At 39.1% G+C, this 19,798-nt stretch overlaps 2 protein-coding genes across 2 annotated transcripts in view; one reads left to right on the top strand and one right to left on the bottom strand.

The window, feature by feature from the left end:
- SLC25A25 (solute carrier family 25 member 25) overlaps nt 1-9,701 on the bottom strand; it is a 63,041-nt gene extending 53,340 nt beyond the window's left edge. Inside the window, exon 1 of the mRNA XM_053695810.1 lies at nt 9,393-9,701. Within this exon, the coding sequence (XP_053551785.1) occupies nt 9,393-9,674 (282 nt within the window). The 5' untranslated portion in view covers nt 9,675-9,701. The remainder of the gene's footprint in view (nt 1-9,392) is intronic.
- A 454-nt stretch (nt 9,702-10,155) lies between these two features.
- NAIF1 (nuclear apoptosis inducing factor 1) lies at nt 10,156-15,493 on the top strand. The gene is made up of 2 exons (XM_053696036.1): nt 10,156-10,800; nt 14,550-15,493. The coding sequence occupies exons 1-2, from the start codon at nt 10,359-10,361 to the stop codon at nt 15,008-15,010; spliced, it is 903 nt and encodes a 300-aa protein (XP_053552011.1). The 5' UTR covers nt 10,156-10,358; the 3' UTR covers nt 15,011-15,493.
- Nucleotides 15,494-19,798: the final 4,305 nt, after the last annotated feature.

Raw genomic sequence — 19,798 nt, forward strand, 5'->3', positions numbered from 1 at the left:
GTTCATGATTCAGAGAGCAATAAAACATTTAAAAAAAAAAAAAAAAAAAAAACACAAACCTTTCAAATTTACTTCTATCATCTCATATACTTCACTCACTTAGCATCATTTGTTGATAAGCATACACAGAGCAAAAATGTATCATGATTGCAGGCAGACTCCCAAGTACAGAATCTGCAAACGCCACTTGCAAAGTTGCATCTTGGCGAAATTTAACATTGCACAAGAGCTTTCTTGTGCAATGCTGCCTTTTGCTCTCATGCAAGCTTCGGTATGAGGAGAGGCAAAAGAAGCAGTTTCTTAAATTTAAATGGCCGAAGGCTCCGCGCATAGCCTCAAAAGCTACAAATGCAGCTTAAAAGGGACATAAAACAAGTTGGGATAGAGACCAAAAAAAAAAAAAATATGTACTTGAATTACTTTACCTGCAAATTTATACTGCAGTGCCTCACCATTAACTCTTTCTTTTAAGTGTCTGAATTGTACAGCTCTAACTCCCCCCCCACACACACAATTCATTCTATGGCTGTATTTACATCTGCTCCAGGCAGCTTAGCTATGTAATTCATTTTGCTTATTTTGGAAAAAAATTTAAATATTTAATATTTGCCAGCAATTTTTAAACAATTTTTTATGCAAACTATTTTTAATGAATTAGCCCTTTTAGGATATGCACAGATACCAACCTGTTTTATGTCCCTTTAATAAATGTAGCCCCTAGATAGACTCCATGCTCAGCAAAGCACTACTGTGAGTTAGGTGGTGATTGGTGGCTAAAGACCCTTGTTATTGGCTCCCCAGATGTGCTAAGCTAGCTCCCATTAGTGCATGGCAAAGCAGACTTTTCAACAAAGGACACACACAAAATAAGTTATTAGATTTAAAAAAACAAAAAACACAACACACACTAAAAGTAGTTATAAGGGGTTATATAAGTGCTGGTGTTAGAAAAAAAAAATGGCACTGAAAAGTGCCTTTACATTTTTGTCTATGGGAACTGTAAATATATATGTATATTAGGGCTACAATTAAAGGGACCGTCAAGTCCAAAAAAAAAGAAAAGTTAATGATTCAAAAAGGGCAAGTAATTTTAAACAACTTTACAATTTACTTTTCTCACAAATTTTGCTTTGTTCTCTTGGTATTCTTAGTTGAAAGCTAAACCTAGGGAGGTTCATATGCTAATTTCTTAGACCTTGAAGGCCACCTCTAGTCTAAATGCATTTTGACAATTTGAGGGCATTAGTTCATGTGTTTCATATAGATAACATTGAGCTCATGCCCGTAAATTTACAGAGGAGGAATGATTGGCTAAAATGCAAGTCTGTCAAAAGAACTGAAATAAGGGGGCAGTCTGCAGAGGTTTAGATACAAGGTAATCAGAGGTAAAACGTGTATTCTTATCGTGTTGGTTTTGAAAATATGGGTAGTGGGTAATTAAGGGATTATCTATCTTTTAAAACAAAAATTCTGGTGTTGACTGTCCCTTAATTATTTTCATAATCAATCAGCCGAATATTTTTTTCAATTAATAGACTAATCTGATAAAAAAAATTAAAAAAATCCACATGGTTAAATATAAAACGTTAGACTAAAACTTTACATTACCACAACTTTTTTTAAGCAGCAGAGCACATTTTTATAATTATGCAAAACAAAACCACAAACTGTTTGAAAAGAGATAAACTATCACTGTTTATAACATTCTGTTATTCTTTCAGAAACTTTGCATCGAAATGCAAAAATGTCAAACATATCCACTTGCACCTGGCTGAGGCTGGCTCTCTTTTTGCTATTTTTCCTGCAACAGAGAAGAGGCACTCGTAAGCATAAGTAGGGTTTTCCCGATTTCACCAAAGTGGGATATTTGTCTTTCTTTGTTAGCTCTCCAGTAAGCTTGGCCTTCATTCTAACAAAATTAACTTAAAATTCTATATACACAATGGTAAATAACTAGCTATAAAGCTAAAGCGTAGGGTAAAAAATGTCTAGTCCGCTGTTAAAAACAACAAATATATATATTTTTTTATATAGGGCTCAATTTATCAAGCCTTCTCCTCTACGACTGCAGGTTCTCACAAGAGAACCTGCTGTCCAAATTTATCAAGCAGCGGTCATGAGACCGCTGCTTCCCTACCCTCTTTTCCACCTCTCAGTTAGAGAATTTCTATCTCCCCGGGTTGTCCGACCAGGGAGATTGACAGCTCCTGCCCACGTATGATTGGCTGTGTGCGGAATTGCACACGAGCGCAAGTGTGCAGTGTTGCATTCCGACAGCAGATTGCTGCCCGCCAGAGGCAAGCTGGGGCGGGATAGGGGCGCATATGTTCATCCCTGCTTGATAAATCAGGGGTTCAATCTAATACATAATCACAATTTATTAAATAAAATTTTTAAAAAAAAGCTAAGGACTACATATCAATAACAGGACAAAGACTTACACTTTTTTCTTACAGTACATATAATCAACAATAGCGTGCAATCAGCTTACAATTGTACAAACAGATAATAGTGCACATCAATTCAAATAATCACATACATCTAGGGCTAGGTGTAAATAATAAGATCGGCACTATATCATGCAAAGCATAGTCCCAAATCCCCTGAATATAAACAATCCAAATGATTTCTATTATTTCTGGGTTGCACATAACCCAGGAGTAGTTGTAAACTTAAAAAGAAAATGTATCCTATCCGGAGAAGCAGCTTGATTCGTTGACACCTATTTTCATTATTGATTAGTTGTTGCAGCTCTAATGTATATGCTTATACACATATATGTATATTTGCTGCCCATCGCTGCGCTAGTGCTCATGCCGTATCTCAAGGCCTGAGAACGAGGCTTCTATGGAAGAGTACTCTCAGGTGTGCAAAGCTTCCAATTAACGCGAAGTCGCATTGCACCTCACATGTAATGCCAGTGCACATTTGCATGCTCTGGTATTACCAAGTTGAGCGCTAATAACGCTTTTGCGGAAGCAATATTTTGCACTCAACTTGTAATCTGGTCATGTGTGTGTTTAATGCATGCAAAAGGGGTCAATCACAAAGTTAACCCTTTGAGTGCTATTGACAGCTCTGAGCCGTCCGAGTTTCCCAGTCTGGTGCTAATGACGGCTCAGAGCTGTCACTAGCACTCTCCCACCCCGGCAATCGTGACTGTAGTGTGACAGGCATCGCCAGGTCTTCCCGTTTTGCATGGTGACATCATGCGCAATAACGTCACTGCGCAACTTTATTTATACTTAATGTTAAGTATAGGAGCAATGGGCATGCTGCTTAGAAGCCTGTATTCTCAGGCATCTAGGCAGCTACAGAACCCCCCCCCCCCCCCCCAAGACCCACCATTGGAAAGGTAACCGCATAACCTTTCCAACTGTGTAAGTCTTGGAGGTCTGGAAAAAAAAAAAAAAAAAAAAAAAAAAAATCTTAGCACCCAGGTGGGAAAGTGCTTAGCACTCAAAAGGGTTAAAGGGACACTGAACCCAAATTTTTTCTTTCATGATTCAGATAGAATGTTGCATGTGCTAATTTACTCCCATTATCAATTTTTATTTGTTCTCTTGCTATCTTTATTTGATAAAGAAGGCATCTAAGCTATTTTTTGGTTTAAAACCACGGGCAGCACTTGTTGATTGGTGGATAAATTCATCCACCAATTAGCAACAACCCAGGTTGTTCACCAAAAATAACCCGCCATCTAAAACTTACATTCTTGCATTTCAAATAAACATACCTAGAGAATGAAGAAAATTTGATAATCTGAGTAAATTAGAAAATTGCTTAAAATTGCCTGTTCTATCTGAATCTTAAAGGGACACTTTACCCAAAAATGCTCTTTTAAGTCAGGTTCAGAGCACCAATGCACTACTGGGATATCCAGTGAGCCAATAACAAGTGGCATGTGTGCTGCCACCAATCAGCAAGAAGTGCAAAGCAAATTTGATTAGTTGAAGAAATATCTAGATAGGTAGCGTGCACGTGTCTGGAGCATTACATGACAGGAAACAGTACTGCCATCTAGTGTTCTTGCCAATGTATAACATTGTTGCAAACCTGTTGCCATAAAGTGCAGCAGACACGTGCACACTACTGAACATAACTCCCCGTTTAAAAAAAAAATAAAAAAATAAAAAGATTTGATAATAGTAGAAATTGCAGTTATTTAAAACTGTAAATTCTATCTGAATCATAAAAGAAAATAAATTTGGGTATTATGTCCCTTTTAAATGGTCTGATCCATGAAAGTTTCATTTCGATTTTCCTATCCCTTTAAACCGGATAGAGCAAACAAATTCTCTGACAAACCATGGCAGTTAAAACAGCGCTTTAATTTTTTTTTTGATTACTCTTATTTTCTGGGATAGCGAATGAGATATCTAACTGCAACTTTAAACTCCTTGTATAATGAATCATAAAGTGCCAGTGCGTGCATTAGGGGGTCGACAAATCCGTTTAAAAGTTAGGAGCCAGATAGTGATACTTTTATATAGAAATATGGAAAATAACCCAAAAAGTTCGGAGCCTGGGGCGACATTCTAGGAACCAGTGGCTCCCAGGTTTGTCGAGCCCTGCCTTACATCATACAGCAAAGTCTGCTGCAGCCTAGTCAGATATTATCCCCAAAAAAACGCAAGCAGCTAATTGCTTGCTCTGTAATTCAAGTAGCTAAACACTGGCTTATTGATGAACATTATGACCTCAGTCTCTAAGCAAAGAACCGCTCATTCTTTTCACATTACACAGGACTATACTCAAATCCCAATGACATAGTAAACTTAATTCTTGTCCAGCAATATGATCAGAGATTAAATATTCTACAGTTAAAGTTATTGACAATATTCACAAGATATAAAAGCAGCAAAAATTGATAAAATATGAACATTAACCCTTTGGCTGCTAGGCCATTTCCTACCTGGGTGCCAAGCTGATTTTTAACTATTTTTACTTTTTTTAAATATATTTATTTTGAACTTTTATCCAAGACTTATACAGTTGTAAAAGGTAGGCGATTACCTTCCCAACGGTGGGTCTTGGGGGCCTGTTGCTGCTTAGATGCCTGAGATACAAGCTTCTAAGCAGCATGCCCCCATCTCCTTATACTTGCTCATTGTCAACTTTAAATAAAGTTGCGCGTGACATCACGTCATTGCGTGTGAATTCACATTGCCAAACGTGAAGCCCCGGTCACCATACAGGCCAGATGTCCGGGGTGTGAGTCAGTGGGAGCCCCCAGATTGTGGGTGAGGGCAAGCGACGGCTGAGCCGTCAGCACCTAACTGGGACAATTTGTGACGGCTCAGAGCCGTTGTTAGCACTCAGAGTTAAGTATACTCTAATGTAAAAAATAAAAAGCAATTGTCATTTATAGAATTTAAAAACCAGTTTACGCTAGCAATGTAGTTTGCCAAATGAAATTAATTCCAGCAGACCAGTGAAGTAGTGAGCATCTGCTGTGGGAACTGATGAAGTCATCCCAGTGGTATGTCAAGTATTCCTGGAATAGAAGCCCCAAGGCAGCTCTGCCACTCAACTGACAGGGACTAATGCTATGGCAACCGTGCAAGGGAATAAGGCTGATATTGCTGAAAGACAACCTGATCACACATAAAGGTACCTGGGCAGAAAACAGGGCAAGCGCTGCCATGCAGTGGACAAATGCTGACTGGGATGTTTGCATGGGATTTGCCCTTGGCTGCCACAGACTGCACTGCTAAGAAATCTGCTGCCATAATCTCTGGCAGCTAATGGGTTAAGGACAGCTTTGAGGAGCAAATGGCTTTGCTGACAAGAATGAGTTATATTTAGCTCCACCATACCACAATATTATTGCAAAGACTCCCATCCTCACTCTAATGGCACGAAACAAGGTGCCCTATTGTACCAATGCATTGTTTATGGAGGGTAAGGGGCATGTGGTCATATCTAATATTCCAGGTCATGGCACCTCAACAAATAATTCCAACACATTCTTTATATGCATTAACCTTAAACTGTCCCTACTTAAATGGCCACTGCACACCAGTCATGCTACGTGCGCATTTGCAGCCTGTGTCACTTGGCTAAAATTACTAAGGATAAGAACTCTCCAGTGAGACGTCATTATTTAATCCTACAAAACTAAAGCCGCTTTCCCCACTTAGTGAATCAAACATAATAACTGGGCAGAACTGACTTTATTGCCTAGATTCTTTCAATTTGAATGGCTTTAAATGCCCTGTACGTAATCCAAGCTAAAACATGGATAGCTAGATTACAAGTGGATCGCTATTTAGCGCTTGCACTCGCAAACACCTCTAAGTAAAATTAACGCAGGCGGGTTAGCGTACATAGTACAAGTTGAAAGGCATTTGTTTGCATGAGAGAAAAGCAGACGTGTTAACTTCACAATTTGAGATATTCTAATTGCTTTACCTACAAATTTGATAAATTAAAGGGATACTGAACCCAAATTTTTTTTTCATGATTCAGATAGAAAATGCAATTTTAAGCAACTTTCTAATTTACTTCTATTAACATTTTTTCTTCATTCTCTTGCTATCTTTATTTGAAAAAGAAGGCATCTAAGCTAAGGAGCCAGCAATTATTTGGTTCAGTACCATGGACAGCACTTGTTTATTGGTGCAGTGCAATCAGCAAGGACAACCCAGGTTGTTCATAAAAAAATGGGCCGTCATCTAAACTTACATTCTTGCTTTTCAAATAAACATACCAAGAAAATGAAGGAAATTTGAAAATAGGAGTAAACTAGAAAGTTGCTTATAATTACATGCTCTATCTGAATCACAAAATAAAAAAAATTGGGTTCAGTGTCCCTTTAAAGCCTTATTCATTTTTAAATCCTATTCTATGGGCTCCATGTACTAAGCAGTCAGCGAGCTACCCGCAACAAATCTCGCGTCAAAATTCGCGAACTGATATGTACAAAGCCGTCAATTATGTTAAAACTCGCATCTTTAAAATTGCGAGCGTACTTATCCGCCAAACCTCGCTACCGCTCCATTTTTCACTGTAATTAGACACATTTGACCACCAACTCGCCAAAAACGAATGTACTAAAAAAATCTATTTGTCCACTCGCTACAATTTCCGCTCCCACCTCGTTATTTTTGCCTCGCCACCTTTTAGGTGGCGGGCAAGGTACAAAACAATAGGAAAGTCAATCTAGACGCCAGTCTAGACATATATAAAAGGCAGTCATATAAGCATTGTACAGCATAACTGGCGTCTAATTTGTCTCTCATTTCCATGTACATAAATTGCGCCAAATTTGTCGACTGTAATTAAAGAGTAATCTATATTTTAAATTTGTATTGTATAGTTGTCAATCTTTATAATTATTTTTATATTAATATTTATATATTATCAGATCCAGATGAAGCCATATCCAAATTGTAAATAAATATTACAAAAATAACGCTGTTATCACTCTTCAAAAAATTTAGAACAATAATAAAGTTGTTTAGATAAGTTGAACTTTTATAGGAGCAAAATTCTATTCCCGCGACTACTATGATGTTCGTGACACCTTGCATGTCACGTGTTAATAATTGGCCAGACAATTCAACTGAAAGTTAAAAGTACATCAGCTTAGTCGCGGCGAGCGAGACGTCAAATTTATCAATAATCCGCCACTGCTCGCGGCGGGCTAGACTTGTCTATTTATTGGGGGATTATTAGTACATAGTGACAGCGGACACCATTTCGCCCGCGGCGAGTAACGGCGAGTTTATCCGCGTCTAAAATGACGGATGAATTGACGGCTTAGTACATGGAGCCCCATGACTTGAGTGAGTATGCTCAAGTTTACATTCACTTTAACTTGAGCAAACCCATCCCATGCTAATTTAGTTTGAGCTCGAGCCAACGAGTTTACTTTCAACTTGTAATACGCGCACAAGTTAGAATGGTCGCAATATTAGTTATTGCGACTTGTGCCAACAATAGGGCGATACTTGATTCTTGCTCTAAATATGCTAGGTTAGCATGTGAAATATGTACCTAACGAAGCAGGATGTCTCAGTGTGCACAATGCAGCCATAAAAACACCATTTCTACTCCAATGTTGCATGTGACAAATACAAGAAAGGGGGACAAATTCTTGAACCTCAAAAATCCCATAGAGGGCTACTATACATTTTCTCTGGCAGTAAAAGAACAGCTGATATACTTGAACAATGTCGCCACTCGTCATCGAGATGGTAGCAATCAGGACACGCATGGCAGCAGTAGCTCAGAACAGAAGATATCGCCAAACGCAACACATTACATTCAATATGGTCCATTACACTTAAAGGGACAGTGTACCCAAAATTTTTCTTTCATGATTCAGATTGAGCATGAAATTTTAAGCAACTTTCTAATTTACTCCTATTATCAAATTTCTTCATTCTCTTGGTATCTTTATTTGAAACGCAAGAATGTAAGTTTAGATGCCGGCCCATTTTTGGTGAACAACCAGGGCTGTCCTTGCTGATTGGTGGACAAATTCATCCACCAATAAAAAAATTGCTGTCCAGAGTACTGAACCCAAAAAAGCATAGATGCCTTCTTTTTCAAATAAAGATAGCAAGAGAACAAAGAAAAATTGATAATAGGAGTAAATTAGAAAGTTGCTTAAAATTGCATGCTCTTTCTGAATTACAAAACAAAATGTTTGGGTTCAGTGTCCCTTTAAGTGAATCTGCACCATAGGAGAAGGTGGAATTGAAAAGATTTCTCCTACAACAGAACTGTTTGGATTCTTAAACAATCTAGGCCAGTGTGACAAATGGCTCTAACCTCAATGTTATTACATGGGGCTGCTCTGATCTCCCTCACACAGTAATGAATAAGCTCCCACATATAATCACATTGGCAAAACTGAATTTTAGTGAATAAAGTGGCTATTAAGACAAATCATTGTAACATCAGGGTTATAGTAAGTGGCTATACAGATTAATGAATTAGATCCCTAGTATAATATTGGAATTAGAGATCTGCTTCACCAGAGAGGTCCCTAAAAATCTAGGTATAAAAAAACAACACTGCTCTGCTCTCCCTCACATCAATGAATGAGCACCCTTGTTAACACATTGGAGAGCTTGATCTCTCTAGAAAGGTAATCTAAGATGAGAACGGTTTTTAATTCACCTAGGCCAGTAAGACAACTATCTCTAATCATAGGGTTCACTCTGATCTCCCTCACATCAATAAATAATCTGTCTCTCTGGAAAGATGTTCCCTGAGAATGATTTAGATTAGACCAGTGAGAGTAGTCTCACTAAACAGGGATCGCCTACAGAGCTGTTTAATGCCCCCCATACAGTGGAGAGATCAGTGTCACTTGAGAGCGCCCTTAGTGAATATAGCCCAGCACATGACAGCTGCTCACGCTTTCCTCAGGTTCTTACCCGCAACTCCAACTCAGTCCGGTGCACCCCGAGCCGCTTCAGCCCCACAGCCAGGTCGTTGATACAGATGGCGCCATCCCTATTGACATCCAGCTCCTGGAAGAGGATCTGCAGCCGCCTATCCTGCTCGGGGCCGCCACACACGACTCCCCCGCACAGGTCCGCGGCTAAAGCAGCAGCAGCCAGCGGGGTCTCGTGAGGAGACGAACAGCTGCCTCCCGGGTCACACTGACAGAAAACCCCGCTAAGAAGCGGCGAAACAAGAGTACGAGGACGCGCCATGGCAGTGCGAATAATCACCGAAGCAAATACCGGTAGATGGCGCCAGGAAACACGTCAGCCACACACCTCTCTGACGTGCCGGTAAATCCCACCCCCACCTCACGGGCCCGACCAACCACAGCCACGATCAAACGCCCGCCTTTTTAATACTCAATATCTATTAGCTACAGATTTCAACGGACAATCCCTTCTGACAATCATAAACCCATATATGCTATTACTCAGTACGATTGGTCACAGCTATATGATTGACATTTTGTTACGCCAATTAGTATCCAGACATTTAAATGTTATCTTTATAGAATGTGGTGGACGAGAAAGTTTAACTTTGTGTAGTATTCGCAGCGGAGATGGAAGTAAAGTCAGTATTAGAAGAAGATAGCGTAATAATAAGGATAACCAATCAAATGCGCAGTATGAGTTTCAGTCGTGTAAATGATCCAATCAGGTGTGCAATATTTCAAGTTATCCTGTCTACTCACTACCAATAGGCGGGCAATGAGGTTTAATTGGCAATAGCGTTAGCCAACGATTGTGGCGAGTGGGCGTGACCGTCACTGCGATGAATTGCGTATACACGCCATAAAGAAGCAGATTCTGGAATCCGTTACGCTGCGTAGGTTTCTTGGCCTGCAGCTTACGCAATTTACGTACTGCGGCCTATTCTACATTGCAGTAGGAGTAATGGCTACGCCAGCCAAGAAAAGGAAGATGAATTTCTCAGAGCAGGAGGTGGATATTATTATGGAGGAAATGGAGAAGCAGAAACACGTTCTTATTAACCATTTCAATGCTGGTGTGCCACTTCTTACCAAAAGCAATGCTTGGCACCACATCCTAAAGCGAGTCAATGCCATCAGCACGTGCCACCGTGAACTGGCCGAAGTCAAGAAGAAGTGGTCAGATCTGAAAACAGAGGTGCGCCGGAAGATGTCACAGGCACGTGCCACGGTGGAGGGAGAGGGTGACGTAGGCACGGCGCCCATTCTGCTGACCCCCATGCAACAGCGTATTTGTAACTTGCTGGGCGAAAGCGCCATCCTAAGTTTACCAGCCCAGGAGTGCCCAACGGAGATACCTGGGCAGGTATCCCTGAATTCGCCCGAGACCGTCACGCTATCCCAGAGTGAGTGAAACAAACTTCATGCCAGTGGCCGGGCACCGGTTATATCTGATCATGTCTGGGTAATTGGCACAAATATTAATGCTCAAACATTAGAAAACCCAGACATTAGTTATATATGGATATCCAAGCAATAGTTATAGCGCTTGAGCCATAACCACATGTACAAACTCCAGAACGGTGATCGCAAATACGGACACATGAGGAACAGTAACGTATGGGAATATCAGATCAATAGTTTCATATATGATCAGCCAATGAATAAACTAACACCTGAGCAACAATTATATGTACTGGAATCCGAGCAAGAGACACATATACTAACACCCGAGCAGTAGTCACATATACTGGTGCCGAAAAGTAGCTACATATACGGACACACGAGCAGTAGTCACATATACTGGTGCCGAAGAGTAGCTGCATATACGAACACCCGAGCAGTAGTCACATATACCAACACCAGGCAGTGGTAACATAAATCAACACCGAACAGTAGTCATATATACCAACACCCGAGCAGTTGTCACTGAACAGTAGTCAAATATACTAACACCTGAGCAGTAGTCACATATTCTGGTGCCGAAAAGTAGCTACATATACGAACACCCGAGCAGTAGTCGCATATACTGACACCAAAAAGTCTTAAAAAGTCTTAAAATACGAACACCTGAGCAGTGGTTACATATACCAACACCAGGCAGTGGTAACCACCGAACACTAGTTACATATATACGAACACCCGAGCAGTAGTCACATATACTGACACCAAAATGTAGTCTTAAAATACAAACACCTGAGCAGTAGTTACATATACCAACACCAGGCAGTGGTAACCACCGAACACTAGTTACATATATACGAACACCCGAGCAGTGGTCACATATACCGACACTGAACAGTAGTCAAATATAAGGACTTACTTGAAAACGAGGACATACTTGAAAATAAGAGAAATCTCAATGTATCCTTCCTGGTAAAATATTTTATAAATAAATAAATAAGAACACCCGATCAGTGGTCACATATATCAACACCGAACAGTAGTCTCATTTATGCACACCTGAACAGTAGTTACTTGCACAAGCCGTAGTGACAAATATGGACAAATAAGCAGTAGTCACATATATGAACAACTGAGCAGTGGTCACATATACAGACACCTAAACAGTAGTCACATATACGAACATACAAGCAGTAGTCATATATATGAATACCTGAACAGTGGTCACATATACAGACAACTGTACAATAGTCACATATACAAAACACCTAAGCAGTAGTCATGTGTACAAAAATATGAGCAGTAATCACATATATGAACATACGAACAGTAGTCACATATATGAACATATGAGCAGTAGTCACATATACTAACATACAAGCTAAACAGTAATTTCATATACCAGCACCCAAGCAGTGGTCACATACACCAGCACTTGAGCAATAGTTACGTATACTAGCAATGAGCACATACCTGAATGTCCAGGTAAAATATACACATGCTTAATAGTACTTGTTAGATATGTGAATTCCTGCTTTATATTCACATAGATTATATAAGCAATTAAGTGCTGCATTGCAAAAGATCTGCATACACAAAAAAATGATTTATATACATACAATATATCAGCAATAAGTGTGGTGTCTCAGAAGATCTGCATAAACAATAAGGGTCAGATTACAAGTCGGCACACGATAATTAACCAGCCATTACAAGTGGCTGGTATTGATACCGAGAGCTTACGGTAGCAATTAGCACTGAGAAAATTAACAAGAGATCCGATCTCTGGTTAATTTTCTAAAAGTACCCCAAATACCCTTAAAGTGAATGTAAATTTGTATGATAAAGTGCCCGGTTTTTAAAAATTCGATTAAAAACAGGGGCACTTTAATTCAACAAAATTTACATTTCACTCGTGTTGTGAAAATACTTACCTTTTAATCTTGACAGCCGCTGCATCGCTTCCTCCGCCCGTCGCAAAGCCTCTTCCTGGGTCTAAAATGAGGAATCCGGCTTCCTCAAATCACGGTGTTGATTCAGACCGTGATTGGAGGATGACCGATCTGTTATTTCTGATGTAGGAAGAGACTTACTACGACCAGGGGGAAGCTAGAGGCGCTGTCAAGATTAAAAAGGTAAGTTTTTTCACAACACAAGTGAAATGTAAATTTTGATGAATTAAAGTGCCCAAAATTAAAAAAAAAAACGGGCACTTTATCATCAAAATTAACATTCACTTTAAAATAGAGGGCATTTTAAAAATAAAAACTGCACTGGGCAGTTGGTGGGAGTGGGGTGTTAGAAAAAAATAGTACTGAAAGTACCTTTACATTGCGGTCTGTGGGTGACTGTGTGTTCCCAGTAAATATATATATGTATATGCTTATAAATATATTTATGACTGTTATTATGTGTATATACACATACTGATACTAACACATAAATATATATGTATATAAGCATATATATGTACAAATGCTGCAATTGCTGCGTGACTTACCTCCATTGCTGCGCTTCAGTTCTGATGCCGTCTCTGACGTTCGCAATGCTGTTAACTTGTAATACATTTTTGTTAAATAACTTTACTGCAGATTATTATTATTATTTGTAGGACTGGTTTTGATGTACTGATTTTTGGACTTCTGAAGGGTAATTTTGTCTATAAATTGAGGTGCACTTTTCTTCTTTATAAATATATTTTATTTCCTACTTACCCGAATAATTACATTTTGTGTAAAGCTTATCAAACATCCACTAGATTTAATGCCTAAGAGACTTTAAAGGGACATAAAACAAGTTGGGATAGAGACAAAATATAATATGTACTTTAATTACTCTACCTGCAAATGTATACTGCAGTGCCTCGCCATTAACCCTTTCTTTTTAGTTTCTGAATTGTAAAGCTCTAACTCTCCACACACATTTTTTCTATGGCTGTATCTATATCTATTGTTTTGGTAGAATGCAAAAGTGCATAGGGATTATCTGCTGGAGCATGCCTAGAAGCTGTGAACTCAGTTAAAATACAATGCCTGTGTCTAAACACTGATAAGGAGGGTGGAGTTGGCTGCTCCAGGCAGCTTAGTTATGTAATTCATTTTGCTTATTTTTGAAAATTATTTTAAAATACTTGCCAGCAATGTTTAAACAATTTTTTTAATGCAAACTATTTTTAATGAATTAGCCCTTTTAGGATAGGCACAGATCTCAACCTGTTTTATGTCCCTTTTAAGTGTAAACAGACTAATTTTATGGTCTCCACATGCTTGTAGTGCAAAATCTGTCACAAAGGGGCCGATTTAACAATCTCCGTATTGCCCCCAATGCTTCTGTTTCTGCGCAAGCCTTCAGTAAAGCAGCGGTCTTAAGACCGCTGCTCCTTAACGCGTACGCCTTCTCTGAGGCTGCAGACAGCAATACGCCCAATCTTGTACGATTGGGTTGATTGATACCCCAATCTGCAGGGGGCGGCATTGCGCAAGCAGTTCACCAGAAATGCTTGTGCAATATTAAATGCCGACAGCGTATGCTGGCGGACATGATCCGCGGAGCAGATCATAGCGGACGGACACTTGATAAATCGGCCACAAAATGTTTACTGTGCTGTTAATGGTTAATTTTGAAAAAAAAAAGCCTTTATAAATGTTTCGCAATGATTAGGCTATACTAGTTTGCTATGTTTATTACCATAGGAATATCTTTTTTATAAAACACTAATAGTTTAAAATATTCTTTTTTTTTTTTTTTGTAGTTCCTACTGAAACAACATATACGCTTGAAGAGAATGTAGAGTATTGTACAACAGAGACCCCCACAACTGTAACATCTGAAACCCCTTTAGAAATTATATCTCCCTCCCACGAAATCACAGTCAAACCACAAGAGCTGAAAAATCGTATAGCTCTGAACTCAGCCCGACTCCTTCAGGAGCAGCGAGTGACTAATTTACACGTGAAAGAAATCGCTCAGCACCTTGAGCAGCAAAACGACCTACTGCAGATGATCCGACGCTCGCAGGAAGTGCAGGCCAGTGCTCAGGAGAGGCAAGCACAGGCCATGGAGGGGACTCAGGCGGCACTAAGTGCGCTCATTCAGGTGCTCCGGCCAATGATTAAAGATGTGCGTAGGTTCTTACAGAGTAGAACCCCTAGCTCATCTAGCACCAATGACATGGGTGCTCAAAATGGACAGTCAAATAATATCAATCAATGACTCAACATAGGTAGCTCCTGTCAAAGAACTTACAGTTGCTGAAAAGTTTTCATAGATCATACATTTTACGAAGACTATTTTTTTTGGTTGGGTGATTCTTAGACTCACTACCGTATTGTGTGTCAAAACCTAATCTGGATCTATGTGTTTTTTCTAACTTCCGTTTATAAAAATTCATATGACCACTAGGCCTATAATGCCGCAGGAGCTTCAAACAAATAAGATGAATTTTAGCATCCCCGTTTTAGCAATCGCTTGGCCAAAGCTCATTTTGATGAACTGAAGAGAATCCAATGTGCCTATTATTTTGATGAAATTGGAATATGTAGAAGTATAGTGGTCCATACCTGGGGTTCCGAGACCTCTGAAGGTTTGGCTCAGTTCTTGAACTTTCTCGCCAAGGAATACATGAATTTTGACTTGGACATTTGTTAGTAAGAACTGATTTATCACTATGTGTTTTCTAATAAAACAATACTTCTATTTGTTTAGTTTTTGTGAATTTACTAAATTGACACAGATTTCTTGTACATAATGTGAATAAAAGAGGAGACTTTTGTTGATCTGGTAAAACAGCTTCAAATAAACTACAAACTTGAATTAATAATTCTAAAAAAAATTAATATATTGAATTTTTATTGAGGTATTCAGTAAGTAGGTACAGTTTCTCTGAAATGACACACACTAATATATATATATATTATACAATATTTAACACACAAAAAAGAGTGATATAGATCTCACCAGAGACAACATTCTGCTCTGAAAATAAAATAAATGAATTTTACAGAACAAAAAGATATGTTAGTAAATTATAGAGTCTTGACGTATAACGTAAGGTCTGTACAAAAAGGAAAATAAGCACAGCATGTAACCCCTCATTTTTTAATTAACTAATTGGTGGTACACCTAACTATGAAATTAGCACTAGCAATACCTAGACGCTAGTAGATGTATTATTCCACGCATGGACATTTCACATAGCAAAGCAAACAGAAGTGAATGGGGCCGATTTATTAAAGTGCGGACAGACATGATACGATGTAGCGTATCCTGTCCACCGCACATCGATAAATGCAGACAGCATATGCTGTCGGCATTTATCATTGCACAAACAGTTCTTGTGAACTCCTTGTGCAATGTTGCCCCCTGCAGATTGGCCTCTAGCAGGGGGTGTCAATCAGCCCGATCTTATAGGTGCGGGCGGATTCATGTCCACAGCCTCAGAGCAGGCAGACAAGTTATGGAGCAGTGGTCTTTAGACAGCTGCTTCATAACTGCTGTTTCCGGGGAGCCTGAAGGCTCGCGCGGAAACAGGGTCATCAAGCTCCATTCGGAGCTTGATAATTTGGCCCCTATATGTAGAGTCTCTGTGGAGCTAGCACTTCTGTAAAATATTGGTGAGGCTGTGTGTACCTAGGTGTTAAGTAGGCCAGCTCAGATAAAAAAGCAATAATAGAAAAACATTACATGAACTGGCTTAGATGAGCTTGGCAATATAAGGTAATATGTCTATTAAGGCCTTAAACATAGAAACAATAAGGTACAAATCAAGATATACAGGAGAAGAAACCATGTACCCTGTAATTAAGCCATAACATAGTCACCAGGTTCAACTGATGCCTACTCTGACCATAGCAGTTCTGACATATACTGCTTTGTGCTAGACCAAATATAACCCATATATGTGGTATGCAGGAGGTTCATGCCAGAGCTCTGTGACCCATGGGTGTCTCCATCACCTCCAGAGTAACTAAAACATTGAGTCTCAGAGAGTGTTTCCATCAAATAGTCTTTGTCAATTAGACTCACTCCAGGGTCCTCGCTACGTCTAGGTGGACCAGCCGCTCCCACCCAGGCTAGGGACAGCTGTGACTCTGTGTTAGGCAGGGCCGTAAAACGTAGCATTGAGGGAGGTTCCTCACCACCAGCAACTGAGATGTGTCAAGAAAAACAGGGTTCTGTGCACTCCTCTGCTTGGGTCTCCTGGGCTTTCAGAGTAGGTATGTGTATAAGCTGGACAGACAAGGTGTTAAGCAAGGAATACAGACTGTTAAAAGTGAACTTTAGTGCCTCTGTGGGGTTCTGCTTCTCTACATAGTTTTGGACAAATCCGATTGAAGAGGACCTCCATAAGTAGCACCACTGGTGTCTGCGCTGCAGTTAGGAATTCTCCGGTCCAGCGAATTAAAGACATCATCAATTCTGCTGCAGATGTGTCGCCCATAATCTTACAAAAGCGTCTTTATCTGATCAAAAAGGTCCCCCATGTCTGCAAATTAATAGTTCAAATACAACATGCAGCGCAATAGCGCATATCAATAAGTATTGCAACTCACCCTTGGCGTTGTGATATGTCAGAGTCCCGAAGGTACTCTGCCGGGGGTTGGAGATAGGCTGTAACCTCAATAAAAGCTCTGGTGCTCTATTGCTGGCAGCTAACTCAACAATTTTAGGATCATCAGGTGGAGGATGATTAGCATGTATGTAATATATAGAATTTCATGCCAGGTGGCACCTTGTTAAGGTGTTTTTTTAAGCTGGAGCAGCACTCAAAACTGCAACCTGTCATGGCCGCCGCTCCGTAAATTCCCCCCATAATTCTAAAATTTAATAAGCAACTAGGGTCTATGACTGTGTTCAGCAATCTATGGTACGTGTGAAGGCAAGTCTCAGATGCGATCCCCCCCATAAAGTCGTATTGATCTAGATCTGCGACGGTGGGGCCTATTAGTTAGTGGACATATGGTGGTAATGACTAAAGGGATTATATATCCTCTGTGTGGTGGGTGTGGATTGAATTTGGTGGGAGTGCTTACAGCAGCAAGCTGTAGAGCATGTTGGGCTGTCTTGTAATTTGAATTGTTGGCGCTTGTAGTGCTGATTTACGGAGTAGTCTTAATTTGAATTGCTTTGCATCACAGGTTGCTTTATATCATTGACTTCTTAGGATTCCCATACATTAGTAAGTACCCCATTGGCGTAGTAATCTGAGGGAGATACAATTGGGTCTAACATGAAATGGTTGAGCTGTCAATTTGTGGAATAATTGGAATCACAATGAAGTAATGCAAATCTAAGTGTACATAAACATAATGACAACGGTTTATTTCCAGTCAGCTATTGCTATTTACATATGTCTGATGACTTAGAAGATGTTCCGGTATCTTACACAATGTGTCACATCACCAGAACATTGTGCTTAGCTAACACGTATATTGGTGTGATGGTAACATTGCCCTGTGTTGTGCGGCAAATCTACAAGGAGTTAAAGACAGAAACTCTGCAGCAGTGTCTGGGATTTGATTATAACAGGATTACTGCATCCAACAGACCATACTCTGATAATGTGTCTCTAAATAAAAATGATAGACCCCGAAGGTATTGTCGTTTTTTTTCTAACTTTGTGAATGCTGAATAAGGGCCACATCATGCGTTTTAGCCTTTTCGGACAACTTACAGGCTAATGCATCAAATATCTGTGTTTAGTAGCTTTGGTCGTGTTCACACATTGTTGAACTGGTATCTCTGAAGCTACACTATAAATTCAGTTGTAACCATATTGATTCATGAACAGTGTCTTAAATCCTTATTTGTATAACGTATTTGCTTTAAAGGGACAGTGCACCCTCATTTATTATCCCCTTTAATTTTTTTCCAATTATACATTTTGCCATCTGGAGTGTAATTATATTGTTGGTAATTTTCCTTTTATTTCGGCATTTAAAATAGGCGATTTTGCCTGTGGTACTCTACCTATATTGAAGGTTTGTACACTTGAAGGGATAGTAAACCCATATTTTTCTTTCATGATTCTGATAGAGCATTCAATTTTAAGCAACTTTCTAATTTACTTCTATTATAAAGTTTTCTTCATACTCTTGCTATCTTTATTTGAAAAAGCAGGAATAAAAGCTTTGAAGCTGGCCCATTTTAGGTTGAGAACCTGGGTTGCGCTTGCTGATTGGATGGCTAAATGCAGGCACCAATCAGCAAGCCCTATCCAAGGTACTGATAAAAAATAGGCCAGCTCCAAAGCTTTCATTCCTGCCTTTTCAAATAAAGATAGCAAGAGAACAAAGAAAAATTGATAATAGGAGTAAATTAGAAAGTTGCTTACAATTGCTGCTCTATCTGAATCATTAAAGAAAAAATGCGGGTTTACTATCCCTTTAAGTATTAGTCTAGCGAAAAGCTGTTTAAACATAGCCAGGAAATAAATGGCACTCCTAATGGGGGTTAGGAGGGATAATTAATAAAATGTTCATTTTCAATTGTTCTCTCTTAGTGTTGGGCTTTGGCATGCAGACAGATATAATATAAATACTCATGTGTGTACATAAAGTGAAAATAAGGAGATATAATTTCCCTGCAAGCTCAACCCATATTAATGGGCTGTGCTCCCAAAGAACAAACCTGCTATTTCATATACAAAAATAAATTTGACACTCCAAGGGACCAAAAGGTTGCCTACCTCTGATAAAGGAATATAGAATAAAATAATATAATTGTAGATATGTTAGTAAATTGTCACACTAATATAATGTAAATTTACTATCTTCAATATAATAAAAAGCTGTATGGAAATATAGCGATATTGTCTTTATCCCGAATTAACACCATAGTCAAAATAAAAGCACGCTCTGGAGCAGTATGGTATAATTCAAGTTCTTGACTTACAAGTAAAATAAAGGATTTTTTTGTTCTTTCTCCTCATTTTAAATATATATATATATATATATATATATATATATATATATATATATATATATATATATATATATATAA

The sequence above is a fragment of the Bombina bombina genome, chromosome 12 (assembly GCF_027579735.1).
Source record: "Bombina bombina isolate aBomBom1 chromosome 12, aBomBom1.pri, whole genome shotgun sequence".
Lineage (NCBI taxonomy): Eukaryota > Metazoa > Chordata > Amphibia > Anura > Bombinatoridae > Bombina > Bombina bombina.

Excerpts from the sequence above, each read along its gene's own strand:
- NAIF1 (XM_053696036.1), top strand. The coding sequence starts at position 10,359 with ATGGCTACGCCAGCCAAGAAAAGGAAGATGAATTTCTCAGAGCAGGAG. Across the intron at positions 10,801-14,549 it reads GACCGTCACGCTATCCCAGA|TTCCTACTGAAACAACATAT; the intron begins GTGAGTGAAACA and ends TTTTTTTTGTAG.